The sequence below is a fragment of the Pseudorca crassidens genome, chromosome 11 (genome assembly GCF_039906515.1).
Source record: "Pseudorca crassidens isolate mPseCra1 chromosome 11, mPseCra1.hap1, whole genome shotgun sequence".
In the NCBI taxonomy this organism is placed as follows: Eukaryota; Metazoa; Chordata; class Mammalia; order Artiodactyla; family Delphinidae; genus Pseudorca; species Pseudorca crassidens.
Genome location: NC_090306.1, coordinates 39,150,547 through 39,168,584, shown reverse-complemented (window position 1 = coordinate 39,168,584; position 18,038 = coordinate 39,150,547). Strand labels below are relative to the sequence as shown.

General features: G+C 38.9%; 1 protein-coding gene across 2 annotated transcripts in view; it reads left to right on the top strand.

Moving 5' to 3' along the window:
- The window catches only part of NELL2 (neural EGFL like 2), a 377,275-nt gene that overhangs the window by 195,095 nt on the left and 164,142 nt on the right, over nt 1–18,038 (top strand). For both annotated transcript variants that reach the window (XM_067696278.1, XM_067696277.1), the window contains exon 14: nt 5,488–5,613. In XM_067696278.1, the coding sequence (XP_067552379.1) occupies nt 5,488–5,613 (126 nt within the window). The remainder of the gene's footprint in view (nt 1–5,487; nt 5,614–18,038) is intronic.

The window sequence follows — 18,038 nt, the reverse complement described above, 5'->3', positions numbered from 1 at the left end:
TTTAGGCTGTAATCGATTGTGATACTTTCTTTACAGACCAGTGCAAACATACAGAAGTAGCAGGAGTAGATAATGCTCTATGTGTGCTGGAGAAGAATGTATATTCTGGGTTTTTTTGGATGTAGTGTCCTGTGAATATGAATTAAGTCCAACTGGTCTGTTGTGTCATTTAGGACCTCTCTTGCCTTATTAATTTTCTGTCTGGAAGATCTGTCCATTGATGTAAGTGATATGTTAAATAAAGTCTCCCCCTATTATTGTATTCCTCTGTTTCTCCCTTTATGTCTGTTGGTATTTGTTTTATGTATTTAGGTGCTCCTATATTGGGTGCATATGTGTTAATGAGTGTAATATCTTCTTCTTGTATTGATCCTCTTATCATTATATAATGTCCTTCTTTACCTTTCTTTATGGAATTTGTTATAAAGTCTATTTTGTCTGGTATGAGTATTGCTATCCCTGCTTTTTTGTCATTTCCATTTGCATGAAATACCTTTTTCCATCCCCTCACTTTGAATCCGTGTGTGTTTTTTGCCCTGAAGTGAGTCTCTTGTAGGCAGCATGTTGTAGGTTCTTGCTATTTATCCAATCTGCCGCTCTGTGTCTTTTGATTAGAGAATTTAGTCCATTGACATTTAAAGCAATGTACTTATTTCCATTTTAAACCTGGTTTTCCAGTTGATTTTGTAGTTCTTCTTGTTTTTGTTTTTGCTCTTGTGGTTTGATGGTTTTCTTTTGTATTATGCTTGGGTTCTTTTCTGTTTGATTTTTGTCAATCTGTTGTATGTGTTTGATTTGTGGTTACCCTGGTTTTCAAGTATGTTGATCCATGACTATATCTACTTGCTTTAGACTGATAGTTATATAAGTTCAAACACATTCTAAAAGATCTACATTTTTTACTCCCTTCCCCAGTGTTTTTGATGTCCTATTATACATCTTCATGTTTAGCCTTTTGCAGTTAATTGTAGTTATAATTGCTTTTACAAAATTTTTTTTCTTTATATAATGGTTTATTTAAGTGACCTTCAATCCTTTTATATATTTGTCTTTCCTATTGTGATTTTTCCTTTCCTGTAGATTCTTGCTTCTTTTCTATTTAGAGAAGACCTTTCAATATTTATTTAGGGTAGGTATGGTATTACTGTATTCTTTTAGTTTTTGCATGTCTGAGAAATTCTTTATCTCTCCTTTTATTTGAAATGATAATCTTGTTGGGTAGAGTATCCTAGGTTGCAGGTTTCTTCCTTTCAGGACTTTGAATGTATCGTGCCACTCCCTTCTGGCCTGCAAAGTTTCTGCAGAGAAACCAGCTGAAAGCCTTATAGGGGTACCTTTGTAACTGACTCTTTGTTTTTCTCTTGCCGCCTTTAGAATCCTCTCTTTATCTTTAGCTCTTTCCATTTTAATTAAGATATGTCTTAGTGTGGGTCTGTTTGGGTTCATCTTGTTTGGGACCCTCTGTGCTTCTTATTCCTTGAAATCCGTCTTCTTTAGATTTGGAAAGTATTCAGCCATAATTTCTTCAAATTTTCGATCTCCTTTTCTCTCTCTTCTCTTTCTGGAACCCCTGTTGTGCGTACATTGCCACAGTTTTTATTATCCCATAGATCTCATATGTTGCTTTTATTTTTGTTTCCTTTGTCTTTCTGTCTGCTGTTCTGATTCAGTGATTTCCATTATTCTATCTTCCAGATCACTTATTCGTTCTTCTGTGTTATTTAGTCAGCTATTCATTGCTTCTAGATTGGTCTTTAGTTCAGTAATTGTCTAATTTTTATTGGTTCCTCTTTATAGTTTCTAGTTCCTTGTTACAGTGATCTGCATTTCTACTGATAATCTTTTTTAATTCCTTTCGCATTTTTATTACCTCCTTTTTGAACTCAGGGTCTAGTAGACTGGTGAGGTCTACTTCATTATTTGTTCTTTCAGAGGATTTCTCTTCTTTCAACTGGCAGTAGTTTCTTTGCTGTCTCATTTTACTTAACTTTCTCTGTCTCTATGAATTTAGGAGAAACCGTTATCTACTGTGATCTAAAAGGGCTGTTTCCATGTGGGAGCATCCCTGTGTAGACTGTACGAGTCCAATATTTTTGTGGCAAGGGCTGTTTTTGATCTGGATGCCAGCCACGTCTTTCCTCAGGGAATGCTGGCTCTTAGCCCCTTGAGAGGGAGTGTGACTTGCATTATGGTGTCCAGAGACTGCACAGCAGTGTTAGACAGGGCCTCCTCTTTACTCTGTGGCTGTCACAGCCCTGTCAGGGGCGGGGTCTGCTCCCCAGTTCTTGGACTAGAAGCCCTGAGATCCAGGTTCTATAAGGCTCTGTTGCCCTTGAGTGCCTGCTCTGTCCCAAAGGATGTGACCAGTGAAGCAAGTGAGGCCCAGGGAACCTATGTGCTGTCCATGCAGGCATCCGTGGTTTTGCCCAGAAGCAGCCCAAGGTTGTGTGCGTCCCTTACTCCACTGTGTTTGTCCCAGACCTAGTGCTAGGCTGCAGTGTGGAGTGGGCTGGTTCTGGGGGCTGAAGTGCTGTGGCTGCAGGAATCAAGATAGTTATGCTGCTTCCTGGGGCCCAGGCTGCCTCTTTGGCAGGCCTCTCCCAGGACCTGTGTGCCCCAGATCTGGTTCCAAGCTGTGGTGTGGGGTGGGTGGAACCAGAGGGCTCCCTCTGGAAATGAACCGCTGTATACTCCTCCCCAGGGACTGTCCGCCCAAGACGTGCATTTCTGTGGTGCCACTTGACAAAGACTGCCCCTACCCTGTGAGCTCTGAAAATGGGCTTCGAGGCCAGACCCGCCGCCTTCATGTGTGAGCCCACAGTGTCTGCCACGTCTGGACCCACCTCCACCTGTGCGAGCACTGATCATGGCTCCAGTGCCAGACGCACGGCTGCCATGTGTGTGCTGTGCTGACAGTGGGCTTTGAGATTTGGCATGGACCACTCCCCAGGCCTTCTGGGCTGTCTCCACACAGCTAGAACGAGTCCCCTTCAAGGGCCCTTCTGCCCGAGACTTAGCGCCTAGCCACCAAGCACTAGCGGCCCTGCCCAGCACACATTTCAGACTTTTGGGAGTGCCGTCAGCTCCCCGCTCTCTCCTCCATGATTACTAGCAAGCCAGCATGCACACGCTCCTCTTGAGCAAAGTCGAGGCCCCACCCATCCCAGCTGACCTCTTAGCAGGAAAAGAGGTTCCCCAGGACAAGGGTCTATGTGTGGACTTTCACAGATCCTTCTCAGCAGTGCTGGTTCCATCCTGATGCCTTTTTCTTTCTTTCTTTTTTTAAAAATTTCCAACCTGCTTATGTGGAGATCTTTCTTCCAGCTTTGGTTGTATAAGAGATCTTCTACAGCTTCCAGTTGATTTTCTATGCGAATTGTCTCACATGTAGATGTATTTTTGATGTTGGGGGAAGGTGAGCCTCACGTCCTTCTACTCCTCCATTTCGGTCCTTCTGAGTGATTCTTAACTCTGATTATGCATTAGACAAGGGGTCATCAAACTATGGCCTGTAGGCTAAATCTGATTCATCTTCTTATTTTGTAAATAAAGCTTTATTGGAATATCATCAGGCTCATTCATTTACATATTGTCTATGGTTGCCTTCATGCTACAACAAGAGTTAAGTAGTTGCAGTGGAGAACTTATGGCCCCCAAAGCCTAAAATATTTACTATCTGGCTCTTTATTGAAAATTTTTGCTGACCCCTGCATTAGACTCTTCACAGAGAAGATTAAAAATAATGTTATGTCTTTGTTGCACCACAGATAATTAAACAAGATTTTGGAGTGGGATTTGGGGAGTTGGTGCAAAAACTAATGTTTTTTAAAAGCATCTCACATGAATATAATGTGTAGCCAGAATTAAGAAACACAAATAGATGATCCCTACCCTTCAAGGGTATATTTGACTTACTGGAAAAAGAAACTTACAAAAATTAATAAAGGTACAATGGATATATCTATAATGGAAACATTTACAAAGTTCCAAGGGAGCACAGCATGGGGAACATTTTACTTCCTTAGGGAAGTTTTCTCAGAGAGACATTTAAACAGATTCTTGAAGGGTGAATCTACTGGTAGACAAGATCCGCTGCGGGTGGTGATAGGGAGAGAAGGAGAAGAGAGAACAGCATATGCAAAAGCACATAAGTAAGAAAGAGTGTGGCCCATTCAAGAAATGACCAGAAGCTCAGTGTGGCCAGAACACTGAGAGGGAAGAGGGAGTGAGATCATAGAATATAAAGCCAGAAAGTAATGGTCAAACTGGGAGGGGCTTTGTATGCTAAGATGTTTGCAATTTACTGTGTTGACTTTCATTTAGAAGTTGAATGGAAAATTGAGTGTCTCTAAATCTCAATATTTTCATCCTTAAAATAAGTAGTTAGCCGCGTAATTGCCAAGAGTCCTCTAGCTCTAAAATATAGCGCCCCCCCCCCCCGCCCCGAGAGACTGTGTCAGCTATTTCTTTTGACACTCTCAGGACTGAGAACGTACTTGAGTTTATATGAATGGCATGACTTTTGTAGTATTGGGTCACCTGACTATCTCCTGTAATCGATCCCTTTATTTTAATAGTACAAATGAGGTCAATGCCACTTCGTGGATTTACCACGAGGATTTGAGAAAGCACACTTCTGGAGGAGAAGCACCTTGCCTGGTCAATGCATTAAGGCCCTTAATAAAGAGTATAACATAATGATAAAATACCTGTAAAATACTTTATGTTTCAGGCAGAGAGGGGCTATAAAATGGGGACAGTTTTATTGTTAAAATTCACATTCTTCCCAGTTAGTACTAGTGCTTATTATTATGGCTTAGCATTTGCAAGTCCCTACACTCAAAACTTGCTGTGTGAATTACTGTGGAAGCTCTTCAATATGATATCTTGTTTTTCTATTTTACAGCTTCTCATTTCTATCAGGCTCTAGATTGTAATTTCATCTCTGTTCAACACTTACTGGTATAACTGTATCTCTACTCGTATCTCTAATAAACGACATGTTATTGGTTTCATATCTTTAAGTGACGTTTTTCAAGTTCTGGTGTATATTGAATATTCTATTTACCTCTTGCAGGGTCTCCCCAAGTGTACAGAATAGCCAGTGAATCAAAACATAATATGTGGTCGGCTCAGTGATTGAAACGTCCAAGACTCTAAGGCAGCCCAGTCTCTATTTTCTGACTCATTTTATCAAACATTCTATCTAAGGTAGATGAATGGACTGAATATTTTCAGATGTATTTTAGAATGATGCAAGTTGAAATATAAAGACATTTTTGAAACTCCAGCAAGAACTTTTAGGAAAAAATGTTATAATTTCTGTCATTTGAACATCAAAGGTTTCTACTAAAGGAGATACTTTGAATACATTTTAAAAATGCTTTTCAATTAGTAACTTTTGCCCTCTCCCCACCAAAGAAAATTATAGAGAAACTCTAGACTACTGGCCACTGTTGACCCCTTTGCCCTACTTTTTCTTCACAGACGTTGATGAGTGTGCTGAAGGGCGCCATTACTGCCGTGAGAACACGATGTGTGTCAACACCCCAGGTTCCTTCATGTGCATCTGCAAAACTGGATACATCAGAATTGATGACTATTCATGCACAGGTAAACAGTGACTATTTGTGAAATAAAATCTTTCTGTGCCTTAAATTTACTTTTAAAAGTTCCTTTTAACTCTAAGTGTTTGGAGAAGTGTGCCATAAATGCCCCCTTACAACAAAACAAGTTATAAGCAAAAGCATATCTTCTTGATTTGGTAGTTAATTCTGAATCTGTTCTAAGGAAAGGGCTAGCTCCTTGCTCTGGATAAGAAATTCCTATTAGAAATGTAAAGATAAACTGAGGAACAAAATCAATATTTTACTAATTTTATACTTAAATAGTATTTATACTAAAAGCTTGTGTGAATTCTATGGCAAATCTGAGAAACACCCTTAAATAATATTTCTTTACATGACAGTTGACTTTTGAATAGAGGAATAATGACATAAGTAATGTAATGTTTTCAGAAATAGATCCGTGGAGTGCTAGGAAATGGGAAGAGTGTCTTCATGCCTCTGGGGAGTACAGTGGAGTATCTACTTCAAAGAAGTTTTGCTTATGTTTGTGCTATGAAATATCACTCCCATCAGTAGCATCCAGAGTCCTCCTCAGGGATATCTCGAGTGTTAGTAATGTCTGAAGTTGGTCCTAGGATAAGACAACATATTCACTTCATATTCTGTAGAATATGAAAGAAAGTGGTGCTAACAGAGTAGCTTGCAGCCTATGGGGAATGAAGAAATGTGGGTGTGAAATACAACATTTTTTGGCTTTGTTTTTAAATAGAAGAAACATATACATACCATATTTTAGAAAAACATATAAAGTCATAAAACTGGAGAGCACTTAAAGTGTTATCTTGCCATTTTTACTCTTATGTCCCCATCATCAGTTGAAAATATCATAAGTTGAAAATGCATTTAATGCACCTAGCCTACCAAACAACATAGCTAAGCCTAGCCTACCTTAAACGTCCTCAGGACACTCACATTAGCCTACAGTTGGAAAAAATCAACTAACACAAAGCCTATTTTATAATAATGTGTTGAATACCTCATGTAATTTATTGAATACTGTAGTGAAAGTGAAAAACAGAATGGTTCTAAGTGTTTCGGTTGTTTACACTTGGTTCGCTGCCCAGCATCGCAAGAAGGTATCATACTGCATATCACTAGCCTGGAAAAAGATCAAAATTCAGAATTCGAAGTACATTTACTACAGAATGTTTATCACTTTCGTACCATCATGAAGCTGAAAAGTCGTAAGTTGAACCATTCTAAGTGGGGACTGTCTATACTTGATATCCTGTTTATTATTTAGAGCAAAGGGACCGTCCTTCCTCTAAATTCAAGTGTAGCATTTATATAAAAACAGAATGATGAAAATAAAATGTAATGAGAATTGCCTTCTCAGTCTATGGAGAATAACCAAAGATATTCTGAAGGTAGAAAATATATTTAACATAGAGTTGCCAGTGGATTTACAGATTCTTGCTTTTTTGTCAGTTCATCCTAAACATTTCCACATTATGGGAACAATTCTGCACTTTTTCTTTAGAAAAAATATAATCACACTGAGTGGCAAAGTATCCTGACGGAGCACTATGGAGATATTTTTCAACATAAAAAAGGAATATAAAAGAACAAGTCTTAGTGAATACATGAAGAATAAAATAAACAGTTTGCCGTAATATTGGTAATATCAATAAATCTGCATTCCAATGTAATGGCTAACAGAACAAAACAAAAAAACTAAGATAAAACTACTTGAGTGATTTTTTGAGATGTACTCATTAAAAATAAAAATGCTAGCAATTTTCAAGGAGTCTGCTAATTCTTCGGCATTAGAGACTTAAAAAGCTTTGTATATTTTTGTACTTCCTAGTGATTCTTTTTGTTTTTCTTACAATCTTAAAAAGTGTTAGAGACAAGTAAGGAAGAGTACACGACACAAGATTTGACCTAGTGTTGAATGAGGAGTGTTTCTTGGGGGAGGGTGTTTTCAAGAGGTTCATTTCCATCCTGAGCCTGTCTGTTGGCTGTAAATCCAAGGACTAGTTCAGCTGTCATCCCTTACAGAGCATCTTCTGCTTTGGCTTTACCTCTCCCAGTGTATTTTCTTTCCAAATAAAATTCCACAAATTGCTGGGGTGATTTTTTTTTTTTTTTGGACTACTTATGGAGAATTTCCCCTTAAGATTTCAAAGTATCTAATGATAAAAATGAAGTGTCCCTTTGTAGGAATACCAAGGAAGGCCAAAGTCACCTTAGGAAAAGCTGTTCAGGCCATGAGTTTTTGCCTAAGGAACCAGAGCCAGGAATTTCATGATCTGGCAGGTGATGGAATGTGTTTCCTTAATGATGCACCAGTGTTTCCAGCTAGCACCACTATTTCTATGTTTCCGTTTAAAGAAGAGAGACTTTCTTGCCCTGAAATTTTCTACCTACTATGAGTAGGTCTGCAAATTTGAGAATTTCCATCCATACATAAAAGTTGGATTTTCTTGGGAATATGAGTGGATTTTACTTTGTCCTCCAGAGTCAGGTGATCTTTGACACAACATTTTATGCTAAACCATGCAGGGCCAGCACATACTTAGGGTTCCTGTAAAGGCAATGAATGTTTAAATTTTTCCTCGTTGAATCTTTTCCTCTACCCTTTAGCATTAGCATCTGAACAGAAGGCTTGAAGAAGGCTTGACTCCTCTATGATGTGGGTTTGCCTTATGGCTGAAGGCATCTAGGCAGTACCTTTTCAAGAGCTCTCATAAGTCCAGAGTAGGACTTTATATGTCTGATAAAGATTGGGATTTATTTTCTCTGAAGTTTAGAAACAGACATTCACATACTTGCAGGAGTAGGCCTTCCAGAATAAATGTCAGAACACCACTGCAGAGCCATTCTCTGATGTTTGTGACTGAGCTCTTGAAGTTCTGAATTTGTTTTGTTTCTGTATCCCTGCCCCTCTTTGCTATTGAAGAGCACCCTGCCATAGTGTAACAAGTGACATTGTCAATGCTGTACCCAGCAGACTCTCAAATGTGCTAACCCCATCTGAAAATTAATCATGGACATTCTAATTTAAGGAAGAATCCAAGGCAATACATGTTACTTTATAGTCAGGAGCTTTGATCAATAAAAGAAGCCTTTTTTTGCTTTTATAACCTTGTAGTCTGGCATAGAAATTATATATGCTATAGAGTAATCACCTTCCACAGCTGGTAGAATTGCACAGATTTTTGTTTGTTTGTTTCACTTTCAGATAATTTGAGTTATATTTTTGCCATGATGAGAAAATTTTGGAGATGGAAGCATTCTTACAGATAATCTAATCCAATTTCCTAACTTCTACAAATGAGGAAATTGAGGCTCAGAGAGATTAATTGCCTTACCTATGGTTATACAGTCAGTGAGAAGCAAAAGGGGCCCAGAGGATAAGACTTTTTATTCTTAGCTCTTACATTAGTCACCATTGGTTTAATTTGCAACAACACAAAAATAAGGGGAGAAGACTCATACTTTATCTAGAACTGCATTATTCAATTTATAATATTCAGTAGTTAAACTGCGTTTCTGTAGTTTCACTTCATTAGCTTCAACTCCAAGAGGAACTTTTCCCCTACAGATCGTATAGTAATAATCCTAAATCAGAAGTCAGTAGAAAACATAGAAATTGCCATTTTCTGGGCCTCTGACTCTATTATGCAGTTTCACTGATGACTCAGTTGCACCATTTGCATAGTTTACACTCTTGATAAAGTGTCGATGCAGCACTTTATATTCTTCTGAACTCATTAATATAATTTTCCTTCCAGTGATGGTGTTCTTTTTCTAGTTAATACTTCATAATCTCTGTCCTCATATCCTGTCCTATTCTAGAATAAAGCATGGTTATACCTACAAGAAAAGAGAAAGGAAGGAAGGGAGGGAGGCAGAGAGGGAGGGAAGGAGGAAGGAAGGGAGGAAAGAAAGGATAGAAAAGGCAGAGGGAAGGGAAGGAAAAGGGTTTGGTTTATATGAGCCAAGATGTTAGAAGCCCATTCCTCCATCTCTCTGATTACAAAAATAACTTAATTTTCATGAATAACAAAGTGTCTTTATTATTTATCTAGACTAATGCCTTTCTTGGTTTACTCACATAAGCACTGATTAAATTGGGCAAATCTTTCTGAGTCTTACTAGACAGCTCATCTTGAAACTAGTCTTGTGTAATGCACAAAGAATAAGATAGCTCTGGAAATAAAGATGGGATCAAGAATTTTGGAATTATCAAAGGATAAAAATATTCTGAAGGAAAAGACATTCATTTCAGATCTTCCCGATATATCTCTCTGCTTTGAGTATTACAACTAAAAAACAGAGTTCTCATTCTTTTTTTGTGTTGATGAGCTTGTAATCTTCCCACTCCTGTGTAGTTTTTTAGAGTGGGAACAGGAGAATGGGAAGGGTGGACCAGTCTACCACCAAGGAATGGAAAAGGTCTTGTCCAACTTAGAGAGAAAATTCATCCTTTAGGGCAGTGGTTGTCCAACAGGGGCGGTTTTGTCTTCCTACCTGTCAGAGGTTATTTGACAATGTCTGGACACACTGTTGGTTATCACAACTGTGGGGAAAGGGGGTTGCTACTGGCCTAATGATAGGTAGAAGCCAGAGACATGCTAAACATCCTATAATATTGTTAGACTAGCTATCCTCTTGAGGAAATGTCTTATTTTTCTGGAACCCTTTCAACTGGGAGCTTTTCTCTGGTTACTTTCCAACTGAGTCATTAATCTTTATCCTGCACAGGACATCCAGTATAAGACAGCCCCCCATAATAAAGAATTATATGACCCAAAATGTCAGTGGTGCCAAGGTTGAGAAGTTAGGGTCACCCACTCGAAACTGTAGGATGTACACTTTCTTTTTAATTTCCCTTTTCCTCTCCAGGTTTCTTTTAGGCCTTGTATAGTGATGTCTTCTCTCAGTTCTTGAGGTACCCAGTGTCCTTCCAATGGCCTTTGGCCACAAAATGGACCCCTTCTCAGTAAGGCCCACTCTCCCCCAAGCTCTTTCCTCTCCTTTTCTCTTATCAAAAACCTGTTCTTAAGACTCACAGACATAGAGAACAGACTTGTGGTTGCCAACGGGAAAGGGAGGTGGGGGAGGGATGGATTGGGAGTTTGGGGTTAGCAGATGTGAACTGTTATATATAGAATGGATAAACAACACGGTCCTACTGTATAGCACAAGGAACTATATTCAATATCCTACAATAAACCAGGATGGAAAAGAATATGAAAAAGAATGTATAGATAGATAACTGAATAACTTTGCTGTACAGCAGAAATTAACACAACATTGTAAGTCAACCATACTTCAATAAAATAAATTTTAAAAAACCTGTTCTTAGCTTAACAGGTGGAAAAATCGCAGACCTCACAGAGGTGACAGAGGGGATTTCTTAGGGCCTCTCAAATTACGCTATCCTGATGCCTCCCCAGTAGCTTTCCACTGACCCTGACTGCTTCCGTTTTTCCAGAGCTTCTAATGCAGGCTTTGGTCCATGTTACATATCACAGAAGGTCCATAAAGTATCTGAGCACAAGAAATTCTTCTGGATACTTGATTTTTGTTGTTAAACAAAGAGCCTCCTCTGGTGTTCCCCCAAGGAGTTTTACTTCTTAAAGTACTTAACTTTTTACAGCATCGAAAACTCCTAGCACTTACATTTTATGATCTCGTTGTAGTTACTTCTTTTTCTCTAACAAGGTCAATACTGACTTTTTTAAAAAAAATTATTATTACCATCCTATTTGTTGGGCTTTATTACTGTTGGTTTTCTAGCATTTTCAAGAGTTTTAGATGCTATTGACATGCACAGAAGGTTGCAGAGGATTTACTACTGGGCAACCAGAGCAAAGATTTTAAGTCCGTTGTAACCCATGCGTGGCCTTTTCTCAAATAGCTGTCTCCTTTTTGTGTGTTTCTTTGAAGTTCCCTATTAATTAATGCTAGAAAAGGTCATTTGCTTAAAGTGCTTAAAGAGATGGTATTTTGGAAAGGCAGCGTAACATTATTCTTTTTCATTCTGCAGTCTTCCAAAAAGAATGGAACTTGAAGCTGATAATTTATTGTATGGATGTACAATAACTTTATTATCAACGGTTTAAAAATAGCTCTCGTTGGGTTTATCAAAATCACAAGTACGGAAGAAGGTAGATAATTCATTGTGTGGGTACCATGATAATTACTGGTATATAAATAGTGAAGGAAGTAAGAATATTGTGGACAACGGCAGAGAGGATAGGGGGCCAGGAGAGGCACAGATCAGAGAGAACAGTGATAAAGAAGAGGAAGTGAAAATATGCATATCAGCACTCACAAAGCTCCTAAATAAACGTCATTTTACTTATAAAAAGCCTTGGCTCTTTATCTTTAGTAAAATGCCTAGCACAGAAGAAATCTTTAATAAACATTAGCTACAGTTATTGTCGTTGTCTCTATTGTGATTAGAGAAGTGATCGTCTTGAGGAAATGTCTTCTGTCCCTAGGAGTTTTTCAACTGGGCACTTCTCTCTGGTTACTTTTCAATGGAGTTATTTTTATTATTATTATAAATAGATAGCCTTGCTGGAGCCATGGATTCAACATGTTTTTATTTAGTCAACTGACTTATTATGTACCTGGGAATAGGGGCTTAAAAAAGAAAGAGAAACCTTGGTGTAACTGAATAGCACTCTCTCTGGAAGTTAGAAAAGTCCTCCCGTGGGAGGATTTGTTGTACTTCCTGGGATCAGGGAGGTTCCTCCTATTCTTGAGAATGAGTGTTAGATGGGGAGGCTTGGAGCTAGATATCTGCTTCCAGGGCCTATGGTGGACACTAATCTACCTGGAGTAGAGTCTGTGGCCTCCAAAGAATGAGTGAGTCTGGTCAGTTCTCAAGCAGGGCAGATTTTATGAGCCTGGCTGCTTCCATGTGGATTTCTTTTCCAAAGAATCAAAATCAGCAATCAGACAATCCTGCCATCTGGCCACTAGTTGCCATGACAGTTGGGAAAGACTTTTGCATTTTTATGAGCAATCACTCCAAATTGTCTTTTTCTGGAATCAGCATTACAAAATACGATACAATTGTGGCATATTTCAGAAAATACGAAGAGTCAGATTTGGGGTGTTAAATATGGCCTTTAATGCTAAAAGCTGCATCATTCATCTCCTGTGGTTTGCTATATATTATTATGCTGTGTAGTTATTATTGAGTAACTTGAACATCTAAACATGGTCACAAAAGCAAATTAAAGTACGAAGCCTTAGGACTCAAAGAATTAATAATGAAAAGCAGTTTTTAAACAAACATAATCAAGAATACCTCTCTAGAAGAATGTGTACTGTGGTTACCAGGAAGGGTTAATGTTTAGAAAACTTCAGACCATGTTTGGAAAACTTGCAGAGAACAGAGAAGTGAGACTCGTCTGCACAGTGAGTGTGGAGGCCAAGGCAATGTGCTTATCTCTTTTCTGAAACACATATATGCATGCATACAGTTAGCAATCAGCTCAAAATGGAAGAGGCTCAAAGGTTCAGGGAACTGAATTGCCTTTTTCAAGATGAAAAGCTTGGAAAAGAGCCTGTGCTATCTGAATCTGTCAGTGAGTGGGGGTCACACACCAGCACCCACGTAGCAGTTTCCAGGCTTGTCAAAGCCTTTAGTCAGCATCTCAGTGCAGCCCTCGTATCCATGTCTGACCTCCAGCCCGGCCGTGGTTTGATCCAAGCACCCGGTGATGTGTGTCCACACAAGCTTGCCTCTGTGCAAGCTCATCTGAGCACTGAGATGATGGGAGCCGCCTCATTAGGCAGCCTCACTTGCTTTGACTTGGTTGGTAAACTCTAATTCACCTTTGTCCCAAACGGATTATGGTTTGAGTTTTATTATGAGACTTTTATGTGAAGAGCACAGAGCTGAAAACTCACATAGGGGAATAAAAAGATTATACATGCCAGGAGTGTACTAATAGTGGTGTCTTAGCAACAGACACCTGTGGAGGACAGGATTATTGAAGTTGAGGTTTAATAGATGCCTTTCACTTTCTTCCTTTATTGTTGGCTTTGACATGTTAGCCGGAATGGAAGTTTGGCTTTCCTTGTGCCTCTTCACTGTGTGCTCCATGGAACAGAGTTCATCGTCTGGCTCTGCTGCTGATCTAATCTTGCAGTGGGTGTGTATCTACCTGGTGACATCGCCCTGTCTTGGTGTTCCCCTTTTCTCCCCAGCCCAAGGTGCCTTTGCAGTGTCACATCCAGGTCACGGGTTTGGGCTCAGAGGGTGAGTTTCTTCTCTCAAATCTGGAGGCTCCTGTCTCCTGTGTGCCTCTGCTGGGGAATGGCAGAGCCTCTCTCGTTGTCTGGGTAATGCTTTCACCAGTCTGTCTGTCGTCATGTATTTCAGTGATTGGTACTTCCTTCAGAAAAATTCTGATACCACATAAGAGGTTGCTTAAACTAAGTTCTTTTATCAAAGGGACTAATATTGTATTAGTTATCTACTGCTGCATAACAAATAACCCTCAAATCTAACAGCTTAAAACAGCATGTAATTATTGGCTCACAGCCTGTGGGTCAGGTGTCTGGGTGTAGAATAGCTGGGTCCTGTCCTTCAGGGTCTCTCAGAAGGCTACAATCAAGGTGTCCACCAGGGCTGGGGAAGGGTTTTTTTTAATCTTACCTTTGTAGTTGTTGGTGGATTCAGTTCCTTACTGGCTGTTGACTGTTGATTGCCCTCAGCTCCTTGCCATGTGGGCCTTTCCAACATGGCAGCTCGCTTCATCAAAGCCAGTCAGAGAGAGAGCCTGCTGGCAGGACGGGACCAACATCTTTTGTAACCTAACCACAGAAATGACATCCTATTGCCTTTGCTGTAGTATATTGGTTAGAAGAAAATCACTTAGGTCCAGCCTATACTAAAGAGGGGGATTACACAAAGGCATGTCTATCATGAGGTGGAGATCGCTGGGAACCATCTTAAAGGCTGCCTACTACAGACATTAAATATTATCAATAGTTAACTAACCTGCTTAAGCTAAGTACTGATAAAGAGCACCAGGTTAAGAGTAATGAAAGAGTAGTAAAAACTCATTGTGTAAGAACTGTGTGTGAGTGATTGTGAAAAATTCATGATATGTCACACATTTCTTTCACTTTTCTTGACACCAGAGCTTTGATCTGGGTGCATAGTAGGGTTATTGTCCAATTTAATACATGGAGGTGGTATAAATAAATCATTACTGTACATTGTGGTACATTCTGTAACAAAGGAATGTGCAGAGAGCTGTGGCCACCCCAGAAGAAGCAGTGAGTAATCTGGTTTAAGCCCAGTTTGGGGCAGGCATCACTAAGTGACATTTAAATTGAGGTTTTTAAGGATGAACAGACATTTCAGGAGAGGAAGAAGTGAGAGAAGGCATTTCAGGACGAAGGAAGAGTAGGTACCAAAGTATGGGTTGTTGTATAATAGCAAGTTTAGTGTGAATGGAATTGTTAGAGATAAAGCCAGAAAACCCTGTGGAAATTCTAAGATACATTTCATGGTTTCTAAAACATTTCACTCAGTCTGTGCACCTTCTAACTGAGATGTGCATGTTGAAGTGTCCATGTTTTGCTTTGTTTTTGTTTTATGTTACTTTTCTTTTTTGCTGAAAAGTTGATTATTAAACTGATGATACTTCTAACCATCAATGCAGAGCTAGAATCAAGGTGATAGGATATTTCATTTCAAAGAAGACAGAATGCTTTTTCGGTGTTCTTGGAACCCCATGAAAGAATAATTTCAGTGTGTCCCAATGAGAACCGAATTTAGAATTTTTCTAGAACAAAATCATAACCATTAAGTCACTACCTGAGGCATTTTTATACAGTAGAGTTGCACATACATATCCATTAAATGTTAGGAAATGCAATAACAGCAAACAACAACAAAAAAGATAGGAAATGCCTAAGAGTTCCATAGAGCTTCTCTCTTTAGTTGGTCCAAGTCAAATCTTAATCTCCTCTCTGGGCCCCTCTTCTCCATGAATATTTTGTGGCGTTTTAGTGTACAGATACTATCTTATTCAGACTTCTTGGATTTGAATCTTTGTTCTGCTGTCTACTAGCTGTGATCTTGAGCAATTTATCTAACCTCTTAGCCTCAGTTTCTTCATCTTTAAAGTGCAAAAATATTACATACTTTATACGTTGTTTTTATTTATTTATTTTTAACATCTTTATTGGAGTATAATTGCTTTACAATGTTGTGTTAGTTGCTGCTGTATAACAAAGTGAATCAGCTATATGTATACATATATCCCCATATCTCCTCCATCTTGTGAGACGAAGCATGCAAAGTCATCAGCATGACAGCTGAGACGTAGTAAGCATTTAGAAGTGATAGTTATTATCGTTACCAGTTGTGGTGAACAGAATAATGTCCCTCCAAAGATGTCCGCATCCTCATCCCCAGAACCTTTAAATATGTTTCCTTACATGGCAAGAGGGACTTTGCATATCTGATTAAGGTTAAAGACCTTGAAATGAGGAGATTATCCTGGATCATCTGGGTGGGCTCAATCTATTCACATGAGTTCATTAAAGAGAAGAACTTTTCCCGGCTGTTGTCAGAGGGAAATGTGACTATGGAAGAATGGTCAGAGAGTTACAACATTATTGGCTTTGAACATGAAGGGGGGGCCCTGGACTGGAATAGCCTCTAGAGGAACAACCTGAAGAAGCTGGAAACATCAACAAACAGAGCCTCCAGAAAAGAATGCAGCCCTCTGGACATCTTGATTTTAGCTTGGTTGGACTTCTGACCTATAGAACTATAAGATAATGAATTTATGTCATTTCAGGCCATTGAGTTGAGAGTAATTTGTTATGGTGGTAATAGAAAGCTAATATACTATTATTATTAGCTAACACTGTTGAATTGTCCAAAACTATATTTAAAAAATGATTCTCAGTTCCCATCTCTTTTCTAATTGTTGAGGAGCAACAATTCAGTTCCAGTAATACTGGAGCAAGTCTGATGTTTGTGGGGAGAGTTAGAAAGATAGTCTATTAAGTAGAGAGGGGATCCAGTTCATATTTATGTCCAAATTCCTCACTTTAATGATTGAGTTGCTTTTTTCATATTTGGTTTTTGGTGTAAAAGTTTAGGGTGCTCGTTATTTTAAAAACATTTTCCTAGTCTGCTTCTAATGAACACAAACACATGTATCGATACAAACACACAAAATTATGCAGAAATAGACTATACATTTACCCAAACACAGTAAACCCAATGATGACAATACATTTCCCATCTGCCTACTTTTAAAAATGTTCTGAACTTCATAATATGAAGAAAGTCGGCAGACAGTAACTTTGAAAACACTCTTTTAAAAACGCATGTGTAGACTTAGTTGTTGGGGGAATGCTGCTACCATAGGTCTTCAGGATGGAATGCAGGGATGTCGAGAATGACCTTTCATTCAGGAAGCCTCCATGCCGGCAAGACTATATTTGAGAGTGACCAAAATTGGCTCTCAGAGGCAATATATTTGGCTGTGGGGACATCTTAATGATTGAACATTTAAACAGTCAAAGATTCATTATGAAAATCTGGAATTCCAGCCAGATTTCCAGATTGTTCCCCATTAATTCTCGGTCTGCATCACTGCACCTGAGCTATCAAATGCAGCTGAATAGTAGCAACCCTCTTAGGGGAAGAGGGTCTCCCCAGTTCATCACAAGTCCTCATCTCCCAGCCCCTGAGACTCAGCAGTTCCAGTAAGAAAACTGACGTTTGACTTTCAGAATTCCTATAGCCAGTCTGCCTTGTCCATTTACCTTATCTCTCTGACTCATGAATTAGGGTATTTTCAGTTTGCAACCTATGATTTATAGTATTAAAGTGATAATAAATATGGTCATCTTAAGCCATGGAGATTTTAATACAGAAATAATGTCAAAGGTTTGGCTTTTTTCTGAGTCATGTTCCTACCAAATCCATCAGTCACATTGAAATAAACCTCAGGAGAAGCATCAGACACTTCAGTAAATTTTGAATTCATCTGTATTGGTTTTCCTTGTGAACTTAAATAACCTTAAATAGTAATATCACAAGCAGAATATATATGCCATTCTAGTGTAGTGTTGGCCAATTTTTAACTCCTAAAAATTGAGTTCACTGCGAAGTTTATACAGAACAAATTGTTTAGAACAAAAAATTAATTGATAAGCTAGAAAAGGTCCATGGAAGTGAAACTGTTCCAAATAAGAAATGTTGTTTTGTTTTCTAATGGCCAGTCTATTCTTTGATAGAGGTAACATTTTACAAAAGGGGGTAGCAGTCAATGGCTTGTAAGGAGATGAATGCAATTATCTAAGGGAATACAACACCTAGATTCAGTTTGCAGGATTTCCCTGTGAGTTAATCAGCGAAAGAGGCTGTTACCATTTGCAAGTCCTATGCTAGAGGAGCTGGGCCAG